This window comes from Mus caroli, chromosome 7 (assembly GCF_900094665.2).
Source record: "Mus caroli chromosome 7, CAROLI_EIJ_v1.1, whole genome shotgun sequence".
In the NCBI taxonomy this organism is placed as follows: domain Eukaryota; kingdom Metazoa; phylum Chordata; class Mammalia; order Rodentia; family Muridae; genus Mus; species Mus caroli.
Genome location: NC_034576.1, coordinates 58,724,577 through 58,749,540, shown reverse-complemented (window position 1 = coordinate 58,749,540; position 24,964 = coordinate 58,724,577). Strand labels below are relative to the sequence as shown.

The 24,964-nt window shown below is 39.0% G+C and overlaps 1 protein-coding gene across 4 annotated transcripts in view; it reads right to left on the bottom strand.

The window, feature by feature from the left end:
- The window catches only part of LOC110297519 (E3 ubiquitin-protein ligase HERC2), a 171,722-nt gene that overhangs the window by 88,227 nt on the left and 58,531 nt on the right, over positions 1-24,964 (bottom strand). For all 4 annotated transcript variants that reach the window (XM_021166289.2, XM_029479794.1, XM_029479793.1 and 1 more), the window contains exons 21-35: positions 18,801-18,985; positions 18,067-18,222; positions 16,228-16,413; positions 9,468-9,638; positions 8,896-8,999; positions 8,210-8,360; positions 5,967-6,181; positions 5,615-5,747; positions 5,381-5,508; positions 5,097-5,292; positions 4,042-4,175; positions 3,367-3,540; positions 3,156-3,292; positions 2,890-3,041; positions 1,777-1,968 (exon numbers count right to left, since the gene is read on the bottom strand). In XM_021166289.2, the coding sequence (XP_021021948.1) occupies positions 1,777-1,968; positions 2,890-3,041; positions 3,156-3,292; positions 3,367-3,540; positions 4,042-4,175; positions 5,097-5,292; positions 5,381-5,508; positions 5,615-5,747; positions 5,967-6,181; positions 8,210-8,360; positions 8,896-8,999; positions 9,468-9,638; positions 16,228-16,413; positions 18,067-18,222; positions 18,801-18,985 (2,414 nt within the window). The remainder of the gene's footprint in view (positions 1-1,776; positions 1,969-2,889; positions 3,042-3,155; positions 3,293-3,366; positions 3,541-4,041; positions 4,176-5,096; positions 5,293-5,380; positions 5,509-5,614; positions 5,748-5,966; positions 6,182-8,209; positions 8,361-8,895; positions 9,000-9,467; positions 9,639-16,227; positions 16,414-18,066; positions 18,223-18,800; positions 18,986-24,964) is intronic.

The window sequence follows — 24,964 nt, the reverse complement described above, 5'->3', positions numbered from 1 at the left end:
AAATACAATTCACAAGACAGAAAAGTTATCCTTAAATCACAGAACATCTGTTAAAGGTCTACAGATGTGCAAGGGTCTATCACCCAACATATTTTGTGAAGAGCTTAAGAATTGGTAACTCTTCTTTTAAATGTTTGCTTCATTTATGTAATTCTTTTAACTAGTATATCCCAGTAACAAAAAGACAAAGATTGTAACTCATTTTAAAAAAAAATGGGCAAAGATGTAAACAGATCCTAAAGTCATTTGTCATTAAGTTAGAAGGCAAACCAAAAATACTGGAGAACACTTCATATTCACTGAGATGGCCTTAATCCCCAAGCCACAGTAATAAAACTGTCAAAGGTCCAGAGTGCTGAGACTTGCATGTGGGAAGCCAGTGTGCAACTCAGTGGCAGAGTCTGCTGCACTAATCACTCAAAATGGAGCACCCATATTCCTGGGAAGGAGTGAAGCAGAAGTAAGACATTAATGTTTCTATATAGCAGGCCTACTGCCTACACTCTAGAGGCAGAGGCAGGGATTCTCTGTGAGCATAGACTTTCAGGCCAAGCAGAGCTACATAGAGTGTCTTTAAGAAAACAAAAACAAATGCCGGGCGTGGTGGCGCACGCCTTTAATCCCAGCACTCGGGAGGCAGAGGCAGGCGGATTTCTGAGTTCGAGGCCAGCCTGGTCTACAAAGTGAGTGCCAGGACAGCCAGGGCTACACAGAGAAACCCTGTCTCGAAAAACGAAAAAAAAAAAAGAAAACAAAAACAAAAAAAACAGTATATGAAAGAAGCCAGTTAGCAGAAAAACTAGAAATCTCTCCCTAAGGCTATCTGTACCAGATCATGCACACAAACATTGCACACTATAAGACTAACCAATCTGTGCGATACACATGCCATTCATAGTCTTACACTCCTCAAATACTATGGCTCACTAGTGCTCACTATAGCTCAGAAATACATTCTTCCTTAATAACCTGGTTTCTCTCATCTGTAGGTTTACTCTGATTCCTGTTCCAATACAAAACAACCTGGAAACACCAGTAGGTGGCCTCCAAAATGCAGTATCCACCTGTAACACTACCACATGACCTCAGTATTCTACTCCTTTTATAAACAAAAGAACTAAAAATAGGTATTCAAGAATTTATATACAAACATTCCTAGCAAAACTACTCAGTAAAGTAAATAGTAAGACAATCCATCTATCCACCAGTGTATAAATGTCAAATAGGCAAATAATAACATTTTCAGTTATAAAAAGAATGAAGTACTGACGTGTACTAAAACTCAAATATAAAAGCCTACAAATTGCAAGACTGCACTTACATGAAATACTCAAAAATGTAAATCCGTTGAAGCAGAAAGCTGATTTTTGGTTTTCTGGAACATGACAACAATAGTGACTGACAAATGGACATAGATTTAATTTGTGTTTATGAAAAATTTCTGAAACAAGACAGCAGTAATAGCTGCTCAAAACATGAATGTCCCTGATGGGCGTGGTGGCCCACACCTTTAAACCCAACACTCTGGAGGCAAAGGCAGGTGGATCTCTTTAACTTCAAGGTCAGCCTAGGCTCCCTAGTGAGCTCTAAGCTAAGCATGCGTGGTGAAATCCTGTCTTAAAAAACAAAGCAACAAGATCAAAGAGAAAATAAATAAAGAAAATAAAATAAAGAAAGAAAATAAATAAAGAAAAAAAATGTCCCTAATATTGTTCAGTTACAAACTCAACACATTTAAAAGGCTTGCTTTTATGTTATGCATACTTTACTACCTACCGATCAGCCTTAGGGCTGTCTGCGTGAGCGCCAGCGTGCCTGAGTTGAGCAGGAGGTCAAGGTTGTTTGCACCATGCTGCAGGGTGAGCATGCTGAGCATCACCAGAAGAAATCGAGCTTGTGGGATGGTACCCAGACTTGGTCCCGCCGGGTTCTCATTGGTAATGGTTTGTAGGGGAACAGGCTGGATACCTAACAAGCATTGACATTCTTTGAATTCCTTACTTCTGGTACAATACACACAATCAATACACAATGGAGTTTGGTTATTAATTACTTGTTCATTTCTGTATCTTTTTTTAAAAAATTGAGTTTCCACATAGTGTGGTTAGGGCAGATCTATTTTATTTTGTGATATTCCCATTATCTACATTCCACACACTGCTATCTCTGTCTTCAATATACAGTATAAAGGGGGTAAATTAGGTTAGCTCAGTAATAAATCTAGTACAATTTTTACCAGCACTCTGTAGGTAGATGTCTGTGTGAGCTGAAGGCCAAGCTGATCTAAACATTGAGTTCCAGGTTGGCAAAGACTACATAGTAAGACCCTGACTCTTAGTAAGATCCAAAAACTCAAAAGGAAACAAAATGCAAACAAATACCAATTTAAAAGTTTGGGGGTGAGCACCCCAAAGTGTGGCACTCCATATTATACAATAGCACCCTAAAGTTTAAAAACAGTATCATGTTTTCTAAAAATCTTTGGCCATCTTTCACTTTACTACCAAACAACAAGTCTTATTATTTCTCTGTAGATACTCAAATCTAGAATACTTATCTAGAAGAAAAGTATTAGTTTACAACACTGACACCCTAAAGAATATGGTATAATACTCCTAACAATGTAGTTTTCAGAATATTTTGAGATAATTCATTTTGACAAAATTTCGAAGTCCTATTCTCAATCTTTAAAAGAAAAAAAAAAAAAAAAAAAAAAAAGGCTAAAAGCACCTAAGATTATTGATCTGATGAACAGGTTTCTAAAGCAAAAAGTAACCTTTTTGTAAATTTACACAACATATAGAATATGGCACTGCTGCAATCACAGACATTACCATAACACCAGTTTTAAAATAACGCCTTTTAATTATCACTTTTTGTTAAGCTCACCCAGCTCTTTAAACTTGGCACTTGCATCCATCAGAACAGATCGAATATTCTGAACTGCCCAAGCATACAGCTTGCCAAAAGTCACTTCCAGCAGCATCCGATTAAATGGTGGGATCAAATCCACATCCCTCAAACAGTCTGTAAGTGGTTCCCTTTCAAACAAAGAAACAGAATTTGGCTTGGGACATTGCCAGACTTTTAACTTCAAAAGAACATTAGTGTGTTGTCAAGATTCCCATATTGAGAAAAAAATTATAAAGCTTTACCCTATATCAATTCCTTCAGGAATAAGTCTTTGCCATCCACAAAACATAGCATACTGCACAGAAGGAAGTAAAAAACTTTTGGCTGCCAGTTTCAGAATTGTATCTATCCCTTCCAGACGAACCTCTGCTCTCTCCAACTGCAAAATAACAATATTTACAGTCAGTGCTCTATCTGACTCAATGCAAAGGGTCGTGCCACAGAAAGTCTTACCTGTTTTAGTAGGCACTTCCGCATTTTTTCCACATCTACTGGCTCTTCTTTAAGGGCAAATTCAACAATTGTATTGAGGAGTGCAGACTGTGGGTAAAGACCCTGTACATTTTGCTTTAACCATTTATATTTATGAACCCCTGTAACTGTATTCAACAATGGTTGCCATTTATCCTAACAAAAAAGAACAATATAAACAATTAGTTTAACCTATTAATGTGTACTATAATAGTTCTTTGAATATAAACAAGCTACCAATAGTTCTGTTGTTTGTATGCTAGGATCAGAACCCAAAACACTGTAACACAAGCTTGGAAAGCATTCTGTGTTGCCAATATTTTACATTGATTAAGTAACAGATATTACTTTTAAAAATATTAATAGCATCAGGAACCAATAGTTTCTCAAGCAAATAGGAAAATGAATGAATGATTAAAAAAAGAAAAGAAAAAGAAATCAATACTGAGCCAAAAACAAAAGGAAATAGTTTTCCAGCAGTGTAACTAGCCAGAACACTGTCAGCCAAGTTTATTAAGCAGGCTGGGATCACACTTAAAATAGCAACACACCACACTCACTACCCTGCAGGTGTTTAGTACAGCAGCATGGTACCAGAGATTCATTTGTGTGTAGTATTTCTATAATGCAATCTAAGAATCACAGAACATACTTCACCTTGGGAGACTTCATGGAAATAGGTCTTTTGTCTACATTTATAGGACTATGAGGCAAAACACAAGCTTCTTCTAAATCACTCTCTTCGTTTCCAATCTTTTCTTCACTATCAATAGATTCTGGTTTCTTAGGAACTATAATTAAAAACATAAAAATCATTTATGTAACTTTTAATTAAATACTTTAATGTGCAAGAATGGATAAGCTGGGGTTTCTGTTAGCTTGACCAAAGGTAGAGTATATCTAAAAAGAGGGAACCACAACTGAGAAGATGCCTCCCAAGACTGGCCTATGGACAACCACTGGGACATTCTTTTAATACATGATTGATGTGGGAGATCCCAGACCATACTATCCCTGGGAAGGTGGTCCTGGGATCTACAAAAAATGAGCTGAGCAAGTCATGCGAAGCAAGCCAGTAATCAGCACTCTTCCATTGCTTCTGCTTCAGTTCCTCTCTCCAGATTCCACTTGGAGTTCCTGTCCTGACTTTCCTCCGTGAGAGAGTGTGATCTGAGTGTTGTAAGAACTCTTTCCTCTCCAAAGTGAGTTTGAGGGAAGAATGACTCTAACCAGGTAAGCCCACTCTATTCAACAGTTATAACTATTCTGCTTTATTATTACAATCATCTCATACTGAGCCCAATGTACTGCACTTGGTACTTACTACCTGCAGTTTTGAGCACCCACTGAAGGTCCTCAAAACTGCAGGTAGTACCCAGCACAATAAATAAGATAGAGGGAAACTTTTACTCAGTACTTCAAAACAACAAAACATTTTCTTACAAAAATGGCAATATCAAATCATAAGATGAAATGTACCAATAATTTCATTACCAGGACAATGTTATAAATTTTTCCTATCAACTTACTAAAATAACCAAAACTGTTGCATTCAATCACAAATATACATAAATACTATGACAATACATGGAAATGCCACAGGCATTTTGATACATGCCAGTATCAAAAACTTCCCTCTGAAGTCGCAGACTCAGCCAAAGGTTTAGAAAATATACACTGTAACAATATATTCCAACTTTTTCCATTATTACCTCTCTTTTTCCTTCTTTCTCGAATGATCTTCTGAGCTATCCTCCTCCAACGTGGTAATGAGCCTAACAGCTTAAACTTAGACATTATAGAGAGGTCACTACAAACAGCAGGCCTCAATTCATTGAAGAGAAACCTCAAGCGTTCAATGACAGGAGCACACACCTCCTTGTAGGAACGGCCCTGTTCTTGATGAGTCTGCCAAGATAAATAGGGAAATGGACTTAACAATAAGTATTTTGGCAACAGTCTACACAACACGGAAAAAGAATTAAAATCCACTCACCTTAATGAGTGAGCATTTTGCTTGGTAGACAACTCTACACACATCCACAACAGATTTAGGCAATGTTCTGTGCTTTACTTGCTCAATACCAAGTGTACCTACATGAACTAAAGATAATGCCACGTGACCTGGAAAAGACATTTTGTGAAAAGGCAATGTAGGAATTAATGTATACCACATGCCATTTGAAAGGTCTACAATGTAATTAAAACACATGAATACTGAGGTCTGTACCTAAATCTTCATGTTTTAAGAGGCAGCATAACAGAAGACGGCCAACCTCTTCCACGGGATGCTCAGGAGGAAACGTGATCGGTGTAGTCAAGTGGCACTGTCTACAGTACCTTTCAATTTGACACAGAAAGTCCTGCAAGAAGAAGGGTTAGAGATAACCTCAGAGCCATGGTAAATCTTCACAAACCCCAACACACTACAGCTTTTACCCAACTTTTTGCAACATGTGATCTATACCTCACTTTTATGAATGCAGAATCAATTTATGACCTCAATACCAAATCTCCAAATAACACACAAAGTTGTGCTATGTTGAAGATACAGAATGCTAAGTCAGAAGAATCTAGCTCACCTTCACATTGTAGTCCTGGATGTTATTGTCTGCAATGGCTTGCAGGAATGCCTGAGAATGATCACCCAAGGCCCATCTGTGAGAACACAGTCGGGACTTGCTAATGGGTGTGCCCCCAGGAGAGCTACAGTGGTCCTCATCTTTCTCTTCATTGTAGCTGTAGTGAATCTGGCTGGTCTGCAGACCCCCAGAGAAAATCGATGACTGCAGCCACTCTAGAAAATGTATAAGTATTCATTACAGAGAAACTGAAATAAACTCTTCAGAAATAAACACACAGAAAAAATAAGTTAAAATCCTGAACTGAATACTCAATTTAAAAAATGAAATTCAGCAGCATTCTTAAGTTCCTAACACACTCACATTCTCTATACCAGAAGTTTCTGATTGTGTAATATACCTAAGGATGTTGTGATGGTTAGTTTGAACAAACCAACATCCTGACAAAATGCAGAATTAGAATCACTTGAGAAGAGACTTCCTATAAGAGACTATCTAGACGAGATGGATCCTTGAACATTTGTGGCAGATTGCCTTCACTGCATCTAGTGACCTGGGAAGACCTAGGCTCAGGAGGGACACCATTCTCAGGATCTGGGTACTGAACTGAAATTGCAGACAGTGAGCTGTGTAGTATTCATTTTCTCTCTGCTTTCAACTGTGTGAGTGATTAGCTATTTCAAGTTCTTGCCTTGACTTTCCCACAATGATGGACTGTAATCTGCAATTGTAAGCCAATAAGCCTTTTCTTATCCTCAAGGCTGTGCCAAGGTGTTTTATCTGACAACAGGGATAGAACTAAAATGAATGATACTAGAACCCAGTGCAGGCTTCACAAGTCTGTGCAGTCTGATTTGGAGATGGCTTTAACATGTTCCCAAAGGATTCATACATTGGGAGCTTGGTCCCCAATATTGTGATGCTAGAGGTCTCTTATTGAGACCTCTAAGATGTGTGCCCAGTGGGAGGCCCTCAGAGGTAGGTCACTGTGGCTGTGCCCATGGAAGAAATATAGTACCTAGAGGATCCTGATTAGTTGTAGAGAGAACAATTTCTACAAAAGCCTAAACTTCACTCTTAAATCACACTCAGACTTTCTGTGTTATCAGCTGATCTCATTTACCATGCATAATGTAGCCAAATGGGCCTGTCAGTCATGCTACTTGGATTTACTTAGGATCTGTTAAGGTACCGCACCATCTGAAGACTTGGATAACATAACAAAAGCTCCCCTTACAGAGCTCAGCACTCAACTCCAGTTGTGAAGGGAAGACAGCAGAGGCATATCAAGGGCATGAAGTCAGAAAATCACCACTGGGCTAAAGGAAGAGGAAGTGACAACTGAGCATTCTGAGTTCTAGAATAAGACAAAAATACTGAGCATGCGGACAAGAGACAGCATGCCTGAAAGGTTTCTATAAAGACCATCTTCAATCTGGATTGTTCATAAAACTAAAGAAACAAGACAATATTTTAACAAACCCACAATCATCAAAAAAAAAAAAATCTTACTAATAGGAAAGCAAAAGACTGGAAAGGAGAGCTGTGTGTACTGTAGCATATGAGATGCAGGATCAGGTAAGTCTGACAGGAATATATACCTTTTGTTGTGGGAGTTAGGAGTATTAATTATAGCTGCTTATGTCTCACTGGAGGAAACCCCACTAGAAAATTAGTAGCAGGAACATTACTGCAGGCTTTCACTGAGGACCTAATTTATTAGTAAATCTAATCTAATCTGCTAATCACTCCAGCAATCAAATTTGGGATGCTTTCAGTGCTCTTATTGGATATCTAGATTTGAAGTGCTAGGGAACTTTCATAAAAGGCTGTATCAATTCTTCTAAAACACAGGCTGAGGTGACCCTAATCACCTTGTGCTATAGAAAGAATTAGCAAGCACCTTTTATCCCCCAAAGACAAGCTTCTGAGCTGGCAGTGGGTAGGGCCCCTCCTGCCAGATTGCACAGTGCCTTCCATTCATCTAACCCTAGAGTCTTCAAGCTCCTTCTTTGCTGACTTATGTGAAACTCATCCTCCATTACTATGACAAGTCTCAGGGAGGAATACAAGGAGTACAGTCTAGTTCACAGGCAACTTAGCAGACATGGAGGCCAGCTTGCTGTCTCCAGACATCCACTCTAAAGGTTCCTGCCCTCCTTGGCATGTTCTTCCCATTAGGCATTTCTGTCCAAAGTACTGCACCATAAAACTGGTTAACAAAAAAATAAATTTGTTCTTACTGGCGCATTCAACCTCCACAGGAGATAGTGGTGTGCTCATTGCTAAATAAGAAGCATGCAATCCAAGAAGTAGGCCCAGGTTCCTCTCTGTGTCAATCAGAGGTGAAGACAAACTTCCAAGATCTGGTATGGTAACAACTTCTTGGTCAGGCTGGAAAATTAATTTGTTGGTTCAGAAAACAAAATTAATTAAAATTTCAACATCAAAAAAAAAAAACAGCAGCTTATGTGCCTAAGATTGTCTATCACGATCAGAACAAAAATGTACTTGTTAGCACATCCTATAATGAGTTTATGTTAGAGCAACCAACTAATAGCATATAAAACACTAGAGAGCAAACAGGAGAAAACAAATAACAGCTCTGGAGCATAAGAGGGAGAACCCAGTCTCAGGTGTGGGGGAAAGATTCTAAATTGACAAATGAACTGTGAAGACAAAGTTTAATGTCTTTTCTTTTCTTTTCTTTTTTGAACATTTCTCTATTTCTAGCATGTTGTTAACTCTTCAAAACTTGTATATAATAAACCTTAACACATAAAATGCAAATTTATTTATCAAAAAATCCTAAGCCAACATAAATACTTTATGTCCAACTATTAGTATAACTAAGTAAAAAGTCATACCATAACAGGCACTTAAGAAGGGCACCTCCTCTATTTCACACAAAGCAGGCCCACAGCCTCACCTCCAAATACTGGCCAACACAGAAGGCATGCATGGATTCCTGTGTGTCTTCAAACTGCAAAGCTGCCTCCAGAGCTACCACTGGATCTTCCCCTGCAAACTGAGCTAAAACAAAAAGGGGAAGAGCAGTATGAGTTCAGTGCAGCTTGCTCAGCTCTAGTTCATAGACAGAAGACAGGAAGTGAGTCTGGGTTGCTCTCTCGGAAGAATCTGCCGTTCTCCCACGCTTGACTCGGGCAACTCAGAACTTAGAACAAGTTCTACAAAGTACTTGGGAAACAGAGACAGGCAGATCTCTGAGTGCAAGGCCAGCCTGGTCTACAAGATTCCAAGACAGCCAAGAACTACACAGAGAAAACTCGTATCTCAAAAAATAAAACAAACAACAGGAAGAAAAGCTTGATGATGAGAAATTCTTCAACTTGAACCTAAACTTGTTGTGAAGCCAGAACCAAAGTCCCAGATTTTGTTAAACCTGGGGCTAAATGTAAGAAATTATTCATAAACTGTGGACTTTACTTAAAATCACACATACTGTAATTTTTAACAATGGAATAAAAAGTAAAGCCTTACCCAGTATACTATTTCCTGTTAAGGATTGCGTCTGAAAGTCTTTTATATCATATACTTTTCCATCAATTACAGTCCAGAAGCCACCATCTTTATTATGGTTCTCCAAATCAGCTTTGCGTATCAGTGTTACCTCCTCATTATTTCTACAGTTCTGACCAGTGAAAAATGACTCTAAAGAAATAGAAACCAAACATCAGTCATCAGATCAAATGTCTCAACAATAAATCTTTTAAAACATAATACAGATGAAAACTTTAATAGGAAAAGACCTTTTTTTGCACGATTATAGTGTGTTTTTAATCCATGTATGCATAGGTGTAAGGCAGCAAGAGGTAGATTATGTTGTCTGTTGTCTTCTTAGATCAAAATCAACCAAATTTATTACTTATTGCTGAGTCTAGAGCTATTTTGGCTAGTTTAACTAGTCAGGTTGCCCAGATGGCTCCCATATCCACCTCCTAGAAGCTGGGATTACACCCACCAGGCTTTTTTTTCCCCCTTTTCTTTTTGGGTTTGAGACAGGATTTCCTATCACTATATAGCCTTGGCTGGCCTAAAACCCAGATTTCTGCCTCTCAAGTATGGAGGGTTAAGGATATGCACCTTCACATCTGGCTACCACCAGGCTTTTTTAATTGTGAATGATGGAGATCCAAACTCCATCCTCAAACTTGCATAGCAAATACTTTATCCCCTGAATCATCCCCATCTCAGCACAATGAAAAATGAAAAAGATTAAAGAATTGACGACATTAATGTTAATTTTTGTTCATCAGAAAACAGTGTGAGAAGAAAAAAATTCTTCAAGAAATAAAGCCAAAGGTTTATTGGATGCAAAGTATATAATTACTTTAAAAAGAAGAAAAATATGAATAAGAGTTGAGTTGGCACTTTGCAAAGAGAATGCTCACCTGGTTAACACACATGTAGAAGTATATTAAACCTGAATAATAATCTGAAAAAAATTTATAAAACTAGGATATCATTCAGTAGTAAAATTTTTGCCAGGGGTGTACAAGATCCTGGGTTTGATCCTTACCACCAAAAACAGAGGGAGGCAAAGAGGGAAGCCACAGCAAGATACAACAGTATATCCACCAAAAAGGACAGGTGCCAGGTCCTGATGCAGGAGTACAAAAATCCTCAAACTGAGTAATGGAGATGAAAGCTAGCACAGTAGCTACAAAAAAGTGTCATTTTACAGTAACTATCATCTGCAAATGAAAAAACCCAGCACTTCCACCAAGGAGCACAACACTGTATAAGCCAAAACTTGCTGTAACCTAAACCTGGAATCAGCAGGTAGAATCAATAAGTAAGGGAATGGCAAATGATGATATACTGCATATAGTAGTAAAAATAGAACTTGATTGCAACATGAAGCTATGAGACACAATGCTGAGGAAAAGAAGGCAGACCCAAAGATATAACTGTACAACTTCATTCATGTGAGGTCCAAGAACAGACAAAATTAAAAACTAGACTGTTCAGGAGCAAATGTTTACTTGATAATAAAATGGCAATAAGCATTCATCCTGGAGAGGGCACCTGCCCAGATAAGGCAGTGTTTATAACAGCCTTGGCATGTTTCCATGCTTAACCTAGACAGATGAAACACAGCTTTCCCTGCCAGCAAACACAGAGCTAGTCTTCACATGTGTGTGTACTGCATGTGTGTGTGTGTGTGTGTGTGTGTAGATATAGATATAACACAAAAGTTTTTTAAAGATGGTTTTGAGTGACTGTTGAGAGTTTGTCCTAACCAGGACATATATAATGCTCCCCACCTTTACTCCTCAGGTGGCAGGGGAGATAGAAATGGGATAAGAGACAGAATGGGGAGAAGTGCTGTGAAACTATCTTCTAGATATGCCTGACTGTTATATCCATGAACTCTCAGAAGTGAGGGTACATGCACAAAACTGGGCCTATCAATAGAACATCATGCGTGTGGAATTGGTTCATAAGGCCCCATCTTTCCCAGAGCACTTAATGCAATTAGTAGCTGCTGAGAGAGCATATTACATATTACATATTACTCAATAGTATAGCCACTTATGGCCTTTGTCTTAAGTAACAGCTCCCTACCAACACTTAAGAAGACAACACTAATTAAATGCAGTGGGCCATGAAAGAAAGGGAAGGGGAGGGAGAGGAAGGGAAGAAAGGGGAGTGGAGGGAAGTGGATAAAAGATTAATTTGGGGGGAAAAAAGAATCTGGTGGGATGGGGAATGGAATAAGGCAGAAAAATGTAGTGAATATGATCAAAGTATATCATGAAAAATCCAATCTTAAATATAACATTTTAAATAATTTTTCTGAGAATTTCATACATGTATACAATGTATTTTTATCACATTTGTCACCTCCCCCTCTCCTCCAATTCTTCCCAGATGCTGGCCCACCTGCTCCATACCCACTCAAGATTTGGGGGGGGGGGGTTGTTTTTGTTTTTAATAATCTACCCAGTCCAATTTTTGTTGCCCATATACTCATGAGTACGGATTCTTCTACTTTAGTCCCGGAGCCACATCCACAAAGAAAAGTGACACCATTAACTCTCCATAGCTCCTCGGTTTGAAGTAAATCATTAGAAACCCCGTCACAATCCATGTTACAATGGTGAATACCCTCATCTTTCACAGGTCTGCGGAAGCAACCACGAGTGCTATGAGTTTTACAGTGCAACAATTCTGCTGTGTCTGGACGTCTGCTTCACACTGGTCCTCCCAAACCTCTCTGGCTCTTGAAATATGTCTACACCCTCTCCAGGATGGTCCACGAGCACTGGAGTGGGTAGGGAGTCAGAATGATATCCAATGTGTGGCTGTACACTCCAGAGACACTTGTACCTTGTGCTCTGTACTTTGACCAGTCACAAGCTTCTTCCTCCACTACCAGCCACAGTACAAAGAAACTTCTCTGGTGAAGTCTGAGAGCTATCCACAGAGTACATGGGTGCTGGCATAAAACTTTATAGGTCAATTTGATACTGTGTCCATTTAGCAAAGCAACAGTACTAGGTTCACCAGTGTTTCCTAAGAACTCCCAACCATGACTCTGACCAGATCTACAGTTCCAGAGATGCATTTCCTCCTACGAAGAAATCTTAAACCCAACCAACAACTGTTAGTCCTATATAACATCTCTGCCATTTTTACACCATTTTTACATCGTGCCACACTAATTGTTGCTATAGTTCACAGGGTTTATCTCTAGGTTAAAAATGTTATTGAATTATGATTTAGTTCTCTTGATTTGCTGAACATATTCTGCATGAAATTAATTTCTTTTAACTGAACAAGAAATCTTTGGTGTAGCATTTGGTTTACATTGATGAATGTTCTGTGGGTTTTTGAAAAGCATAGTATTTTCCCATTGTTTGTGTTTGATGGGTACAGTTAGGACACTCAGATGGATGACATCTTTCATGCTTTCTAGAGTCTTGTCACTTTTGATCTAATGGAGCCTTGGGTTATAGGGACAGGGAATTTGAAATAGGAAGTATTAATTTGCTAAGTATCAAAGTAATTGAAATTACAGTTCTGTTATTTTCTGCTATTTTTGGTTTCTAATAGTTGTGTATACTTTTATAACATTTAAAACAAGTTTTACGGGCTGGCAAGATGGCTCAGTGGGTAAGAGTACTGACTGATCTTCTGAAAGTCCTGAGTTAAAATCCCAGCAACCACATGCTGGCTCACAACCATCCTTAATGAGATTTGACGCCCTCTTCTGGTGCACCTGAAGACAGCTACAGTGTACTTATAAAAGAGTGAGCAGAGGTCCTCAACAACCACATGAAGGCTCACAACCATCTGTACAGCTACAGTGTACTCATATACATAAAATAAATAAATAAATCTTAAAAAAAAAAAAAACTTTTACAGCAATTCTTGTACTATAGAATGCCTATTTCATTGGCAAAAAGACTTCCTTGAAATTTATTTTGCTATATTCATAGAATCTTTTTAAGTCTCTCAGGTTTCCTAATTCAGTTGTATGTTTTGCTCATCTGGCTTTTGTTTGTTTTGTTGTTTTTGTCGTTTTTTGTTTTGTTTTGATTTTTGCTTTGTTTTTTGGTTTGTTTTGTTTTATTCCTTTTTTATATTTTCTACTACCTCTGATTTTTAGTACATCTATCATGGGCAGCATAAGTTTTTGCTTTTAAAATTCAATTGAATGATCTTTTGATTAGAACATTAGTCCCTTTGTATCTTATTTGGTTCTTTTTGTTTTGTTTTGTTTTGTTTAATTTAGAAATCTACAAATTTCTAGATTGTTTTCAAATGTACATTTTCTGAATATCTGTGGTATGAAAGATCTCACTGTAGATTGCTGTCTGTAAGCAGCTGAGGGCAGGTGAAAAATAAGGCTAGAGCCTACGATTGGGCAGTGGAAAAAGAAGATGGGCTGAGAATTTTAGAGATGAGTACAGAGAGACAGAAAGGAAAATTAGGAGACAAGATGGAGCCTAAAGGAGAGGAAGAGGAACCAGAACCACTCAGTCCTGGGGGCCTGGGGTTTTCTTAGATAGATGAGTAAATAATAAGTAGGGTGTGTTTGCTCCATCTAGGTGTGTAGCTTGTGTTTATATCAATTGAGTTTTAAGTTCTTCCTGTGGGCACTTTCTGAGTTGAGAATTTATTAATATAAATCTAATTGATAAATTAAAAATAAAAAGAATGTTAATGACTCTATTCCCATCCCCAGCCTAAATTTACATCTCTCCAGGTAGGTACATAATGGCTAGCCAGCAGGGATAAAGATTCTAGACCAGTACCAGCTTGAGTTGTCCACATCCTGAGACGAATGTGTGTAGTATCCCCAGCAATACAGCCTTATCACCAAGTTCTTGTGGGCAACCAAGAGCAACAGCAATAGCCTGTATATTTAGGAGTCGTCTCTGGCACATCAGTGAACAACAGCTTGAAAAAAAGATTTCCCACAGGTGGCATTGGGTCTTTTATTTGTCAACCAATGATTACTGGGAGGAGCATTATACATGTATTTTGGAAGCTTATAAAATAATATATTTCCATATTTTTTAAGGTTGTTACAAGCTCCATGGCGCAGTGGATAAAGGCACTTGCCACACAGGCCAGACCCCTGAGGTCAATCCCCAGAAGCCATGTAAATGTGTAAAGAGATAACTGACTCCACAAAGTTGTCCTTTGACCTCCACGTTCATGCTCTAGCATACATGCACCATCACTCAACATCCTAACCAATGCACACACAAATGATAATAAAAGTATTTTTTAAAACATCAAGAAAAAAGGATTTAAAATCAGTAAAATTTGATCAAATTCATGCTCTTAATCAAATTTAGCAGAGAAAACAAAAAAGGCAACATTTAAGTTGACTCTGAAATAAAAATAGAAAAATAGGACTGAAATAAGTTTTAACTATATTTTAAAATAAATTTCCGGGCTGGTGAGATGGCTCAGTGGGTAAGAACACCCGACTGCTCTTCCGAAGGTCCGGAGTTCAAATCCCAGCAACCACATGGTGGCTTACAACCATCTGTAACGAGATCTGACTCCCTCTTCTGGAGTGTCTGAAGACAGTTACAGTGTACTTACATAGAATCAATAAATAAATCTTTAAAAAAATAAAATAAAATATTTCTAAAAATGTAAAAAACTTGATTAGACATCCTAGGCAATTTTCTTCAGTTGTTCTGTCAGCTCTGGTTTAAGCTCAGTGTGTAAAGGTGATTATGTAAAGGGGAAAAGGAAAGAAAATCAGCTAGCAAGAGCTTTCATGAAAACCAATATATAACTCTGGCTAATTCTGAACTCATAACACCAGAATCACACAGAGGGGTGCTTAGCTTCAGCTTCAAATATTCCACAGCTCGAAAATGGAGAAGTTAAAGCTTTCTTTAACTTGCTACATACTATACTTTTGTGGTTTGATCTTTTGATGTATTGTAAATGATAAATACTAGCCATGACCTGGCTGCTCCCAGGACTGAGAGAGTCCACAAGTACACTGTGACCTTGCCAACAGCTAATAACTACGCACAAGAGACATGGGGGTAGAGATGCCTGGCCTTGGAGTGTGAGGGACCACAAGAAGGTGAAAAGAGAAGGAGGCTGCCATGGGGAAGGTGAGTCATAAAAATATGGCTATGAGGGCTAGCCAATTAAAGTTAAGAGCAGCCCAGATGAAACATGGCAAACTATAAAATGGGGTTATCGATGAGGAAATAGATTCTAATAGTAGAGAGGGTAACTATCTGTCCAACTTTAATGCTGATTAAGTCTTATAAATATTAAAGATGTGTGTCTTTTATCCAGGAACTGAATAATCAAAGGTGGGATAGAGAATATAAATTGAGATTAAATATTTTCGACAACAACAGACAATGACTAAAATGACAAAGTCAATTAAATACAGAATTCCCTGTTCACCAAAGTCAAAACATCATGAATGACTTCAGAAAGTCAGCCACAACCAGGGTTCTCTATACCTAATCACCTGATAGTGACTTATAGAAAAACCACTCAGGGAAGGGCTTTTGAAAAGTTTCTAAATTTCAGAATTCAAATACTAAATGAAAAATCTCTCTTAAATGTAACCTAAATCTCTTATTTGGATAATAATCTATTCTCACTCACATGTCCATCAATGAAAATAGCAGTAATTAGACTTCCTTTTTCAAATTCTTTCAATCAGAAAGGAAGGACTGGGTTATAGCACACAAAAGTAAAACTTCCCTCAGTGAAGGTGCTTTAAGTGAAGATAGCATACCCATAATTCCAGGCCAGGCCAACTCTTCATGATCGTCCCGCTCCTTTCCTGGTGCTAAATGGTTGAAACGATCCAGGTGCTCCAGGAGGCCTCCAAGCAGAGGTATAGCTCCAGCCTCTTGCATTAGACTGGCATTTTTACTGAGCAGCAGCACGATGGATACCACTAGCTCTGGAAGGAGTACACCTATATTTAAACAAAAAAAGGCAGTAAGCTCTTTACAGTGTGGGCTGGGACAGCAGGCCCCTAGCATGCTCAATGTTAAAAAAGCAAAACAAAACAACACAGAATTAATAACCTTGCACTATGTTTAAATTCTATGTCATAGAACAAGAAAGGCTTATTATGTGTTAGGATATTTCTGTTAGCATAGTACTGGTTTTTTTTTAAGAGAGCAGTACAGCTTTAAGACAACTTTTTTTCACAAATAGGACTTTTTAGTTGTCACTATTAAAAATCTTGATTCGAAATAGATTCTTGGACTGGTAGTTCTGAAAGGGACATAAATAATTTTCAGCCAGGCGGTGGTGGCGCACATCTTTGATCCCAGCACTTGGGAGGCAGAGGCAGGCAGATTTCTGAGTTCCAGGCCAGCCTGGTCTACAGAGTGAGTTCTAGAACAGCCAGGGCTACAGAGAGAAACTCTGTCTCAAAAAACCAAAAAAAAAAAAAATCAAAAACATACAAACTTCAAACACAGACCTATTTCACCTGTGTGTGATGTATTCAGAAAAGTACATGTTTGGCAATATTCTTACCATCTAAAAATAAGCCCTACAAAATAATGCTCTGATCTCAGAAAATTAGCACATCATTCTGAGAGTAGCAACTCATAGTCAAAATGTAACGAAATCCTAAGCACTCATCTCCCTACATCTCCATCTGTATTATACGATTCCGTTACCAGGTTACTTAACAAAAAGGGGAAAGGGAGAAAAGGAAGGAGGGATGGAGAGACAAGGGGACTAGTGGGAAGACCAGAAGTCACAACTGACCTGGACCCCCAAGATCTCTCAGACACTGAGCCACCAACCAGGGAGCATACACCAGCTGATATGAGGTCCCTGACACATATACAGCAGACAACTGTCTGGTCTGGCCTCCGTGAGAGAACACGCACCTAACTCTGAGGAGGCCTCAGGGAGTGTGGAAGCCTGGTGGGGTGGGGGTGAGGGGATGGGGACATCCTCTTGGGGGTAGGGGGAGGAGGTATGGGACGGGGAGCCTTCTGGGGAGCAGATTGGGAGGGGTATGAAGTCTGGACTGTAAAAAAGGATTAAAGAATAAAAATAGCCTGATGTAGCTGTCTCCTGAGAGGCTCTACCAGAGCCTGACAAAGACAGAGGCGGATGCTTGCAGCCAACCATTGGACTGAGCTCAGGGTCCTCAATGGAGGAGTTAGAGAAAGGACTAAAGGGGCTGAAGGAGTTTGCAACCCCATAGAAAGATCGACAATGTTAACCAACCAGACCCCACCACCCCCCTAGAGCTCCCAGGGAGCTACCAACCAAGGAGTACGGAGGGAGAGACCTATGGCTCCAGCCACATATGTAACAGAGGCATCAATGGAAGAAGAGACCCTTGGTCCTGTGAAGGCTCGATGCCCCAATGTAGGGGAATGCGAGGGCAGGGAGGCGGGAGTGGGTTGGGTGGGTAGGGGAACACCAAGAATAAAAAAAATGAATAAGGGGACTAGAAAATGTAGAGTTGAACACACAGTTTTACCAGTAAAGGATACACCATAGCTTTTACCAGTCTCCTAAAATAAGTTAACATATGTCCAGTCAAAGTAAAAGAAAGATTTTTTTAAAAAAGTAAAGAAACACTACAGAAAGATACCTGTAAAGTCCCCTTCCATTACACAGGCCACTTCTGCAAAGTGCTGCCAGCTGCTAGAAGCGATGCTGGCAGCCACAGGCAATATGTCTCCAATGTGTGTACATACAAGGGCTGTGTACTTTTTCAGCAAAGAGCCAACACCCATTAGCTCAGGACCTTAAAGGAAGAGTTACAAAATTACATTTTCATTACTAAAAGTTTTCTCCTACAACTGAGTTGTTCGGGTTAACTATCTACCCCAATAAGAATAATTTACCCTCAGCCTTTGGCTCTTTTTTGTATCACAGAACTAGAGGGATAATGAATTGATTGCATGCCTGATAACCTTAAGGACTGAAATGCTTAGACAATTAAGTAAAATAGTAGTGCTCCACCACTGGAGAGACAGTCAGCACCCACATGGCAGCTTACAACCATAACTCCAGTTCCAGGACACCTGAAGCCCTCTTCTGACCTCTGTGAGTACCAAACATACATGTGCTCCACATATATACATGCAGGTAAAGGAGTCACATATGTAAAAATGAACTTTTATAAATACATATTTTTAAAGTGATTAGTATAAATATATATGCTCAAAAAAGTAGATTAAAAACGTAGCTTCCAGAATTTGTACATTTAGTACTGTTTGAGAACCACATCTGGATACACAGTCAGAGCATACCAAAACAAAACGAAAACAAAATTTAAAAGCTCCAAATGTATAAGACACTTCATGTCTTAAAATAACTTACTGGAAGTATCTGAGACTGGACCAATATTTTCTCCTGGATAAAGTTTACTAATAAGCAGGCGCTGAAAGCGCAGTAACAGATCCAGTGAAGCTGATCTTTCACAACTCTGCTGCTCAAAGTCCAGACATGAGGAAATGCGGCGAGCAACATCTTTCAGTCTGGCTACAGTCTGAGAAGCAATGTTTCTAAGGAAGGGAAGAGAAAGTGAAAAAATGAAGGTTTTCTGTTAAAAAGCAAAGGAAAGAACTTTACATGAAATAATTAGCAGAATCATACATAAGTTACCCACCAAATGTATGAGATGGATCTGCACGCAGCAAGGACACTCTCATTCCAAACTGATCAGATGCCAAAGATCTAATAAAGCCCTACCAGAACATCAATGACACAAAATGAGAGCAGATCTTGCTCAAAAAGGTAGAGTTCTATACAAATGTTTGAAAGCAAAACTCATTTTTTCCCCTCCAGAGCAGTACTTCAAATATAAATGCCATCTGTTCTAAAAGTCAAAATGTACCACATCACGACACTGCCTTTGCAAGTCTGCTTTCAGCACCTGCTGAAGGATGGCATATGGAGATCCTTTGAGCAGAGAACATAGGAAGGAATACTAAAATGAGTATAAATCGCCCCTGGTTAGATTAAGATGCCCAAACACAGCATGGAGGAGTAGCTTCAGTCCCTACTATGTACGGAGACTTGAGCTGCCAAGGATGAGACGAGGGGAATAAAGTCATGAGCGTCTACCAAGTTTAAAAAGTAGTGAAGCTTCCTTTCTATGAGCCAGGTACAAAGGAACAAAGGTAGAAAGAACAAGGGTCAGAAGTAGAGAGGCATCAGAACCGTGATGCTAGAATGAGATTCTGCAACATGGACTACCTGAGGCTTTGTTTGTTTGTTTGTTTGGGGGGCTACTATCTATATAAGCAGGGTGTAACTGAGGTCAGCATGAAATCAGTTCAAAGCAAACAGGGAACACCAGATGGAATTCTTGCTAAGTAACCATAACCCCAGCCCCAAGTGAGCCAGGCCTGAGAACAGAAAGAAAGGAATAAATTAATGAAGAGAAATAGAAAAGACAAGAGCCAAAGTCAAGCCTGATTCCAGGGATGCCACCAATCAGACCTACCCCAGCAGCTCCAGGCAGAAATATATTTAAGCTACCAACACCTACCATGGTCCCCAGAAGACCTCCTGGGACCTACTCATCAGAAAAGAATAAGAGCATACTTTGGGCTACACCTCTGTTTTTAAATATTAATGTCTTTTGAGAATTTCATGTTTTATGAGACTTCACCTCTTAATTCCTACTGTAACAGTAGACAATTGAAAAAAATATTGATAGCTTCTATACTGTGGTTGATACAAAACTTTGAACAATGTGAGTGAAGACAGGACAGTAAGAAAAAATTGAGTAGCCAGGGCTCCTACAATAATTTAACTTATACACTGTAATATTTGCTAAGGTATAGGAACTCACCCTGATCACACATTACAATGAACACATAGTGAGGTTCCCTTTGACCTCCCCTGTCAAGCTCACTACCTGGTAAGTAGCCCTGACAACCATGCAACAGAAGAAATAGGTCTAGAATTTCACAGTCAAGATACATCTCAGTGGGGTGCAGCTGGCGAGATGTCTCAGAAATTACAAGGACCCAAGTTTGATTCCCAGCAACCATAGGTAATATAAGCCTATGGTCTCCATGTGTACCCATGCTCACATGCACATACCCCCACACAGGCACATACATATGTACATAATTTTAAATAATAATACATCTTTTATAAAATGATACATCTTAAGGAGCTAATGGTATAAAAACTTTAGTTTATTTCCTTTATTACAAAGTTCAGATCCATAATCAGAATGTGTAATAGAGTTCATTTACTACAAAAGCATCAGGACTCTTATTTTCACATGTGAATAATATTCTATAGTACCTGCCAACAAAAAATTCAAGAATCAGTCTGAAACCTGTTCTTCATTATTTTTAGCAAGGATCAATTTCATCAACTCCCATTTTTTAAGAAATAAATGACAGGAAATGATTCTAGGTTCTCTTATATTTTTAGACTATTTTGTAAAAACTGAACTAATCAAGTCAATATAAGTATCTTCTGATCATTACTGGAAGAACAAAATGTCTATTCATACAAAAATGGCACATTATATATACTTATCTTAACAGCCTAGATTTAGAGGCATTCAAAAGGCTTCTCTGACTGATTTCCAAAGAGTCTTAGCAAACCAGGTATAACTAACTGTGTGGCATATGTGGGAACCTACCTGCCATAGGAATGGAAAACACACTCACTAAATAAAAAGAAGACCTAGAGAAAGAGCACCTATATATAAATTTTTAGTCACATAAATAAAAGTAAAAGGAAACACTCAAAATTTAATATATTTACCCCATGCTCTAGCTTTGAGAGACAGCCCACAAAAGTACAGCTAACAGAAACTTAGTCCTCAGTTGGGCACTAATGGGAGATGATAGAACCTTGAGGAAATGGGACCTGGTAGAAAGACCTCTGGTCACTGGAAACTTTGTCCCCTAAAAGGGGATAATGGGAGTCCTGCCCTTCCTGTCTTTCTATTTACATCCAAGCCACCATAAGATGAGCATCTTTAATTAAAGAAGATCTCAGAAGATGGAAAGATCTCCCATGCTCATGGATTGGCAGGATCAACATTGTAAAAATGGCTATCTTGCCAAAAGCAATCTACAGTTCAATGCAATCCCCATCAAAATTCCAACTCAATTCTTCAACAAATTAGAAAGGGCAATCTGCAAATTCATCTGGAATAACAAAAAACCTAGGATAGCAAAAACTCTTCTCAAGGATAAAAGAACCTCTGGTGGAATCACCATGCCGGACCTAAAGCTGTACTACAGAGCAATTGTGATAAAAACTGAATGGTACTGGTATAGTGACAGACAAGTAGAACAATGGAATAGAATTGAAGACCCAGAGATGAACCCAAACACCTATGGTCACTTGATCTTCGACAAGGGAGCTAAAACCATCTAGTGGAAAAAAGACAGCATTTTCAACAAATGGTGCTGGCACAACTGGTGGTTATCATGTAGAAGAATGCGAATTGATCCATTCCTACCTCCTTATACTAAGGTCAAACCTAAGTGGTTCAAGGAACTCCACATAAAACCAGAGACAGTGAAACTTATAGAGGAGAAAGTGGGGAAAAGCCTGGAAGATATGGGCACAGGGGGAAAATTCCTGAATAGAACAGCAATGGCTTGTGCTGTAAGATCGAGAACCATCAAATGGGACCTCATAAAATTGCAAAGCTTCTGTAAGGCAAAAGACACCGTCAATAAGACAAAAAGGCCACAGACAGATTGGGAAAGGATCTTTACCTATCCTAAATCAGATAGGGGACTAATATCCAATATATATAAAGAACTCAAGAAGGTGGACTCCAGAAAATCAAATAACCCCATTAAAAAATGGGGCTCAGAGCTAAACAAAGAATTCTCACCTGAGGAATACCAAATGGCTGAGAAGCACCTGAAAAAAATGTTAACATCCTTAATCATCAGGGAAATGCAAATCAAAGCAACCCTGAGATTCCATCTCACACATGTCAGAATGGCTAAGATCAAAAACTCATGTGACAGCAGGTGCTTGCGAGGATGTGGAGAAAGAGGAACACTCCTCCATTGTTGGTGGGATTGCAAGCTTGTACAACCACTCTGGAAATCAGTCTGACTGCTTGTGGACGTTGTACATCGTGGTGCGCACTAGGCTCCGCACCACGATGTACAACGTCCACAAGCAGATGATATGCACTCACTGATAAGTGGATATTAGCCCAGAAACTTAGAATACCCAAGATATAAGATACAATTTACAAAACACATGAAACTGAAGAAGAATGAAGACCAAAATGTGGACACTTTGCCCCTTCTTAGAATTGGGAACAAAACACCCATGGAAGGAGTTAGAGACAAAGTTTGGAGCTGAGACGAAAGGATGGACCATCTAGAAACTGCCATACCCGGGGATCCATCCCATAATCATCCTCCAAACGCTGACACCATTGCACACACTAGCAAGATTTTGCTGAAAGGACCCTGATATAGCTGTCTCTTGTGAGGCTATGCTGGGGCCTAGCAAACACAGAAGTGGATGCTCACAGTCAGCTATTGGATGGATCACAGGGCCCCCAATGGAGAAGCCAGAGAAAGTAGCCAAGGAGCTAAAGGGTCTGCAACCCTATAGGTGGAACAACAATATGAACTAACCAATACCCCGGAGCTCGTGTCTCTAGCTGCATATGTATCAGAAGATGGCCTAGTCGACCATCAGTGGAAAGAGAGGCCCACTGGTCGTGCAAACTTTATATGCCTCAGTACAGGGGAACTCCAGGGCCAAAAAGGGGGAGTGGGTGGGTAGGGGAGTGGGGGTAGGAGGGTATGGGGAACTTTTGGGATAGCACTGGAAATGTAAATGAAGAAAATACCTAATTAAAATAAAATAAAATAAAAAATTTAAAAAAAAAAAGAAAATAAATTTTTATACAAAAAAAAAAAAAAAAAGATGAGCATCTTTGCTGTGCCATACACTTCTACCATGATGCAACACAGGCCCAAATGCAACAGAGCCAACTAACCATGGAGTAAAACGTATGAAATGATGAGCCGAAATAAATCCTTTCTCACAGTGACACAAAGCTAACACATTCAAATACTTTGAAAATTTTATCATTTCAACATGAACTCAGGAAAAAACTATTGGGGTGTGTGTGTGTATGTGCATGTGTGCGTGTGTGTGTGTGTGTGTGTGTGTGTGTGTAGTTATTCTTTGAGTACTAGAGACTGAAGCTATCATGTATACTAGGCAAGCACTTTACAACTGAGTCCACCCTCAGTTGTACCGTCCTTTCTATTGATTTTTATCACTGAAAACTTTATCACTTTATTACTAAAACTGACAATAACAATTAGTTTTAAAACTTAATCACCAAAATTCCATCACTAACCTACTGAAGAGAGAAGCTACATCTACCCTACCTACTGCAAACATGGACACAGCTGCTGTCAAAATATCAGCTCCTGCTGTTAAGGCAACTTCCTGGGCCAGCCCACTAGAGCTCTACTCTCTTTATGAATATAAAATACAATCTAGGCATGTTAGGAGGAAGAAGTGGGAGATTCAGAAGTTCAGGGCTGCACTTATCTACATAGCAAATTCAAAGCCAAGCTGGTTATACTAGTCTGTCCCTTTGCCTCCTCTCCCAAAACTGAAAGCATAATAAACAAAGAGCCTAGATTCAGAAAACAGAATGTTAAGAATGTGATTTCTTTCTTTCTTTTAATGATGTATTTATTTTATGTCTATGGGTATTCTATCTGCACGTACACCTGCATGCCAGAAGAAAGGCATGAGATCCCATTATAGAAGGTTGTGAGCCACCATGTGATTGCTGGGAATTAAACTCAGGACCTCTGGAAGAGCAGTCAGTGCCTTAACTGCTGAGCCATCTCTCCAACCCCCAAATGTGATTTCTTTCACTGACTTTTTGAATTATCTTTTTTATCCAAATATGTCTGGCTTCGACCCTTCCCCAGGTTAACTTTGATGACAGTCTGAGTTCATTTCATCCTTACTACACCTGAAACCGGCTTTCCAAAGAACGGCTCAATATTCTTTCATTACATTTTTAATTTAAATTAAAACTTATCTTGTAAGTTTTTCTTATAAGTTTGTCTTATAAGGTTTTCTGGTTTTGTCTTTTTTTCTGTTTTGCTTTTCAAGACAGGGTTTCTCTGTGTAGCCTTGGCTGTAGTATTAACTTCTTTAAAAAGTAACCTTGCCTGGGTTAGAGAGATGGCTCAGCAGTGAAGAGCACAGGCTACTCTTCCAAAAAACCTGAGTTCAATTCCCAGCTTCCACACAGCAGTCCACAACTATCTATAATTCCAGGTCTAAGGAATCTAACACCCTCACACAAACATACATGCAGGTTATGTACATCAATGTATATAAAATAAAAAATATAAAAATAAAAAATGTGACCATGCCATAAGTGTTATTCCTTGATTAATGGACATACAAATATTTTTATGACACTTCAATTGTAAAGTGTTACAAACTTCTCCATAGCCTCTCCTCTTAGCCATGTTTAAAAACCTTCT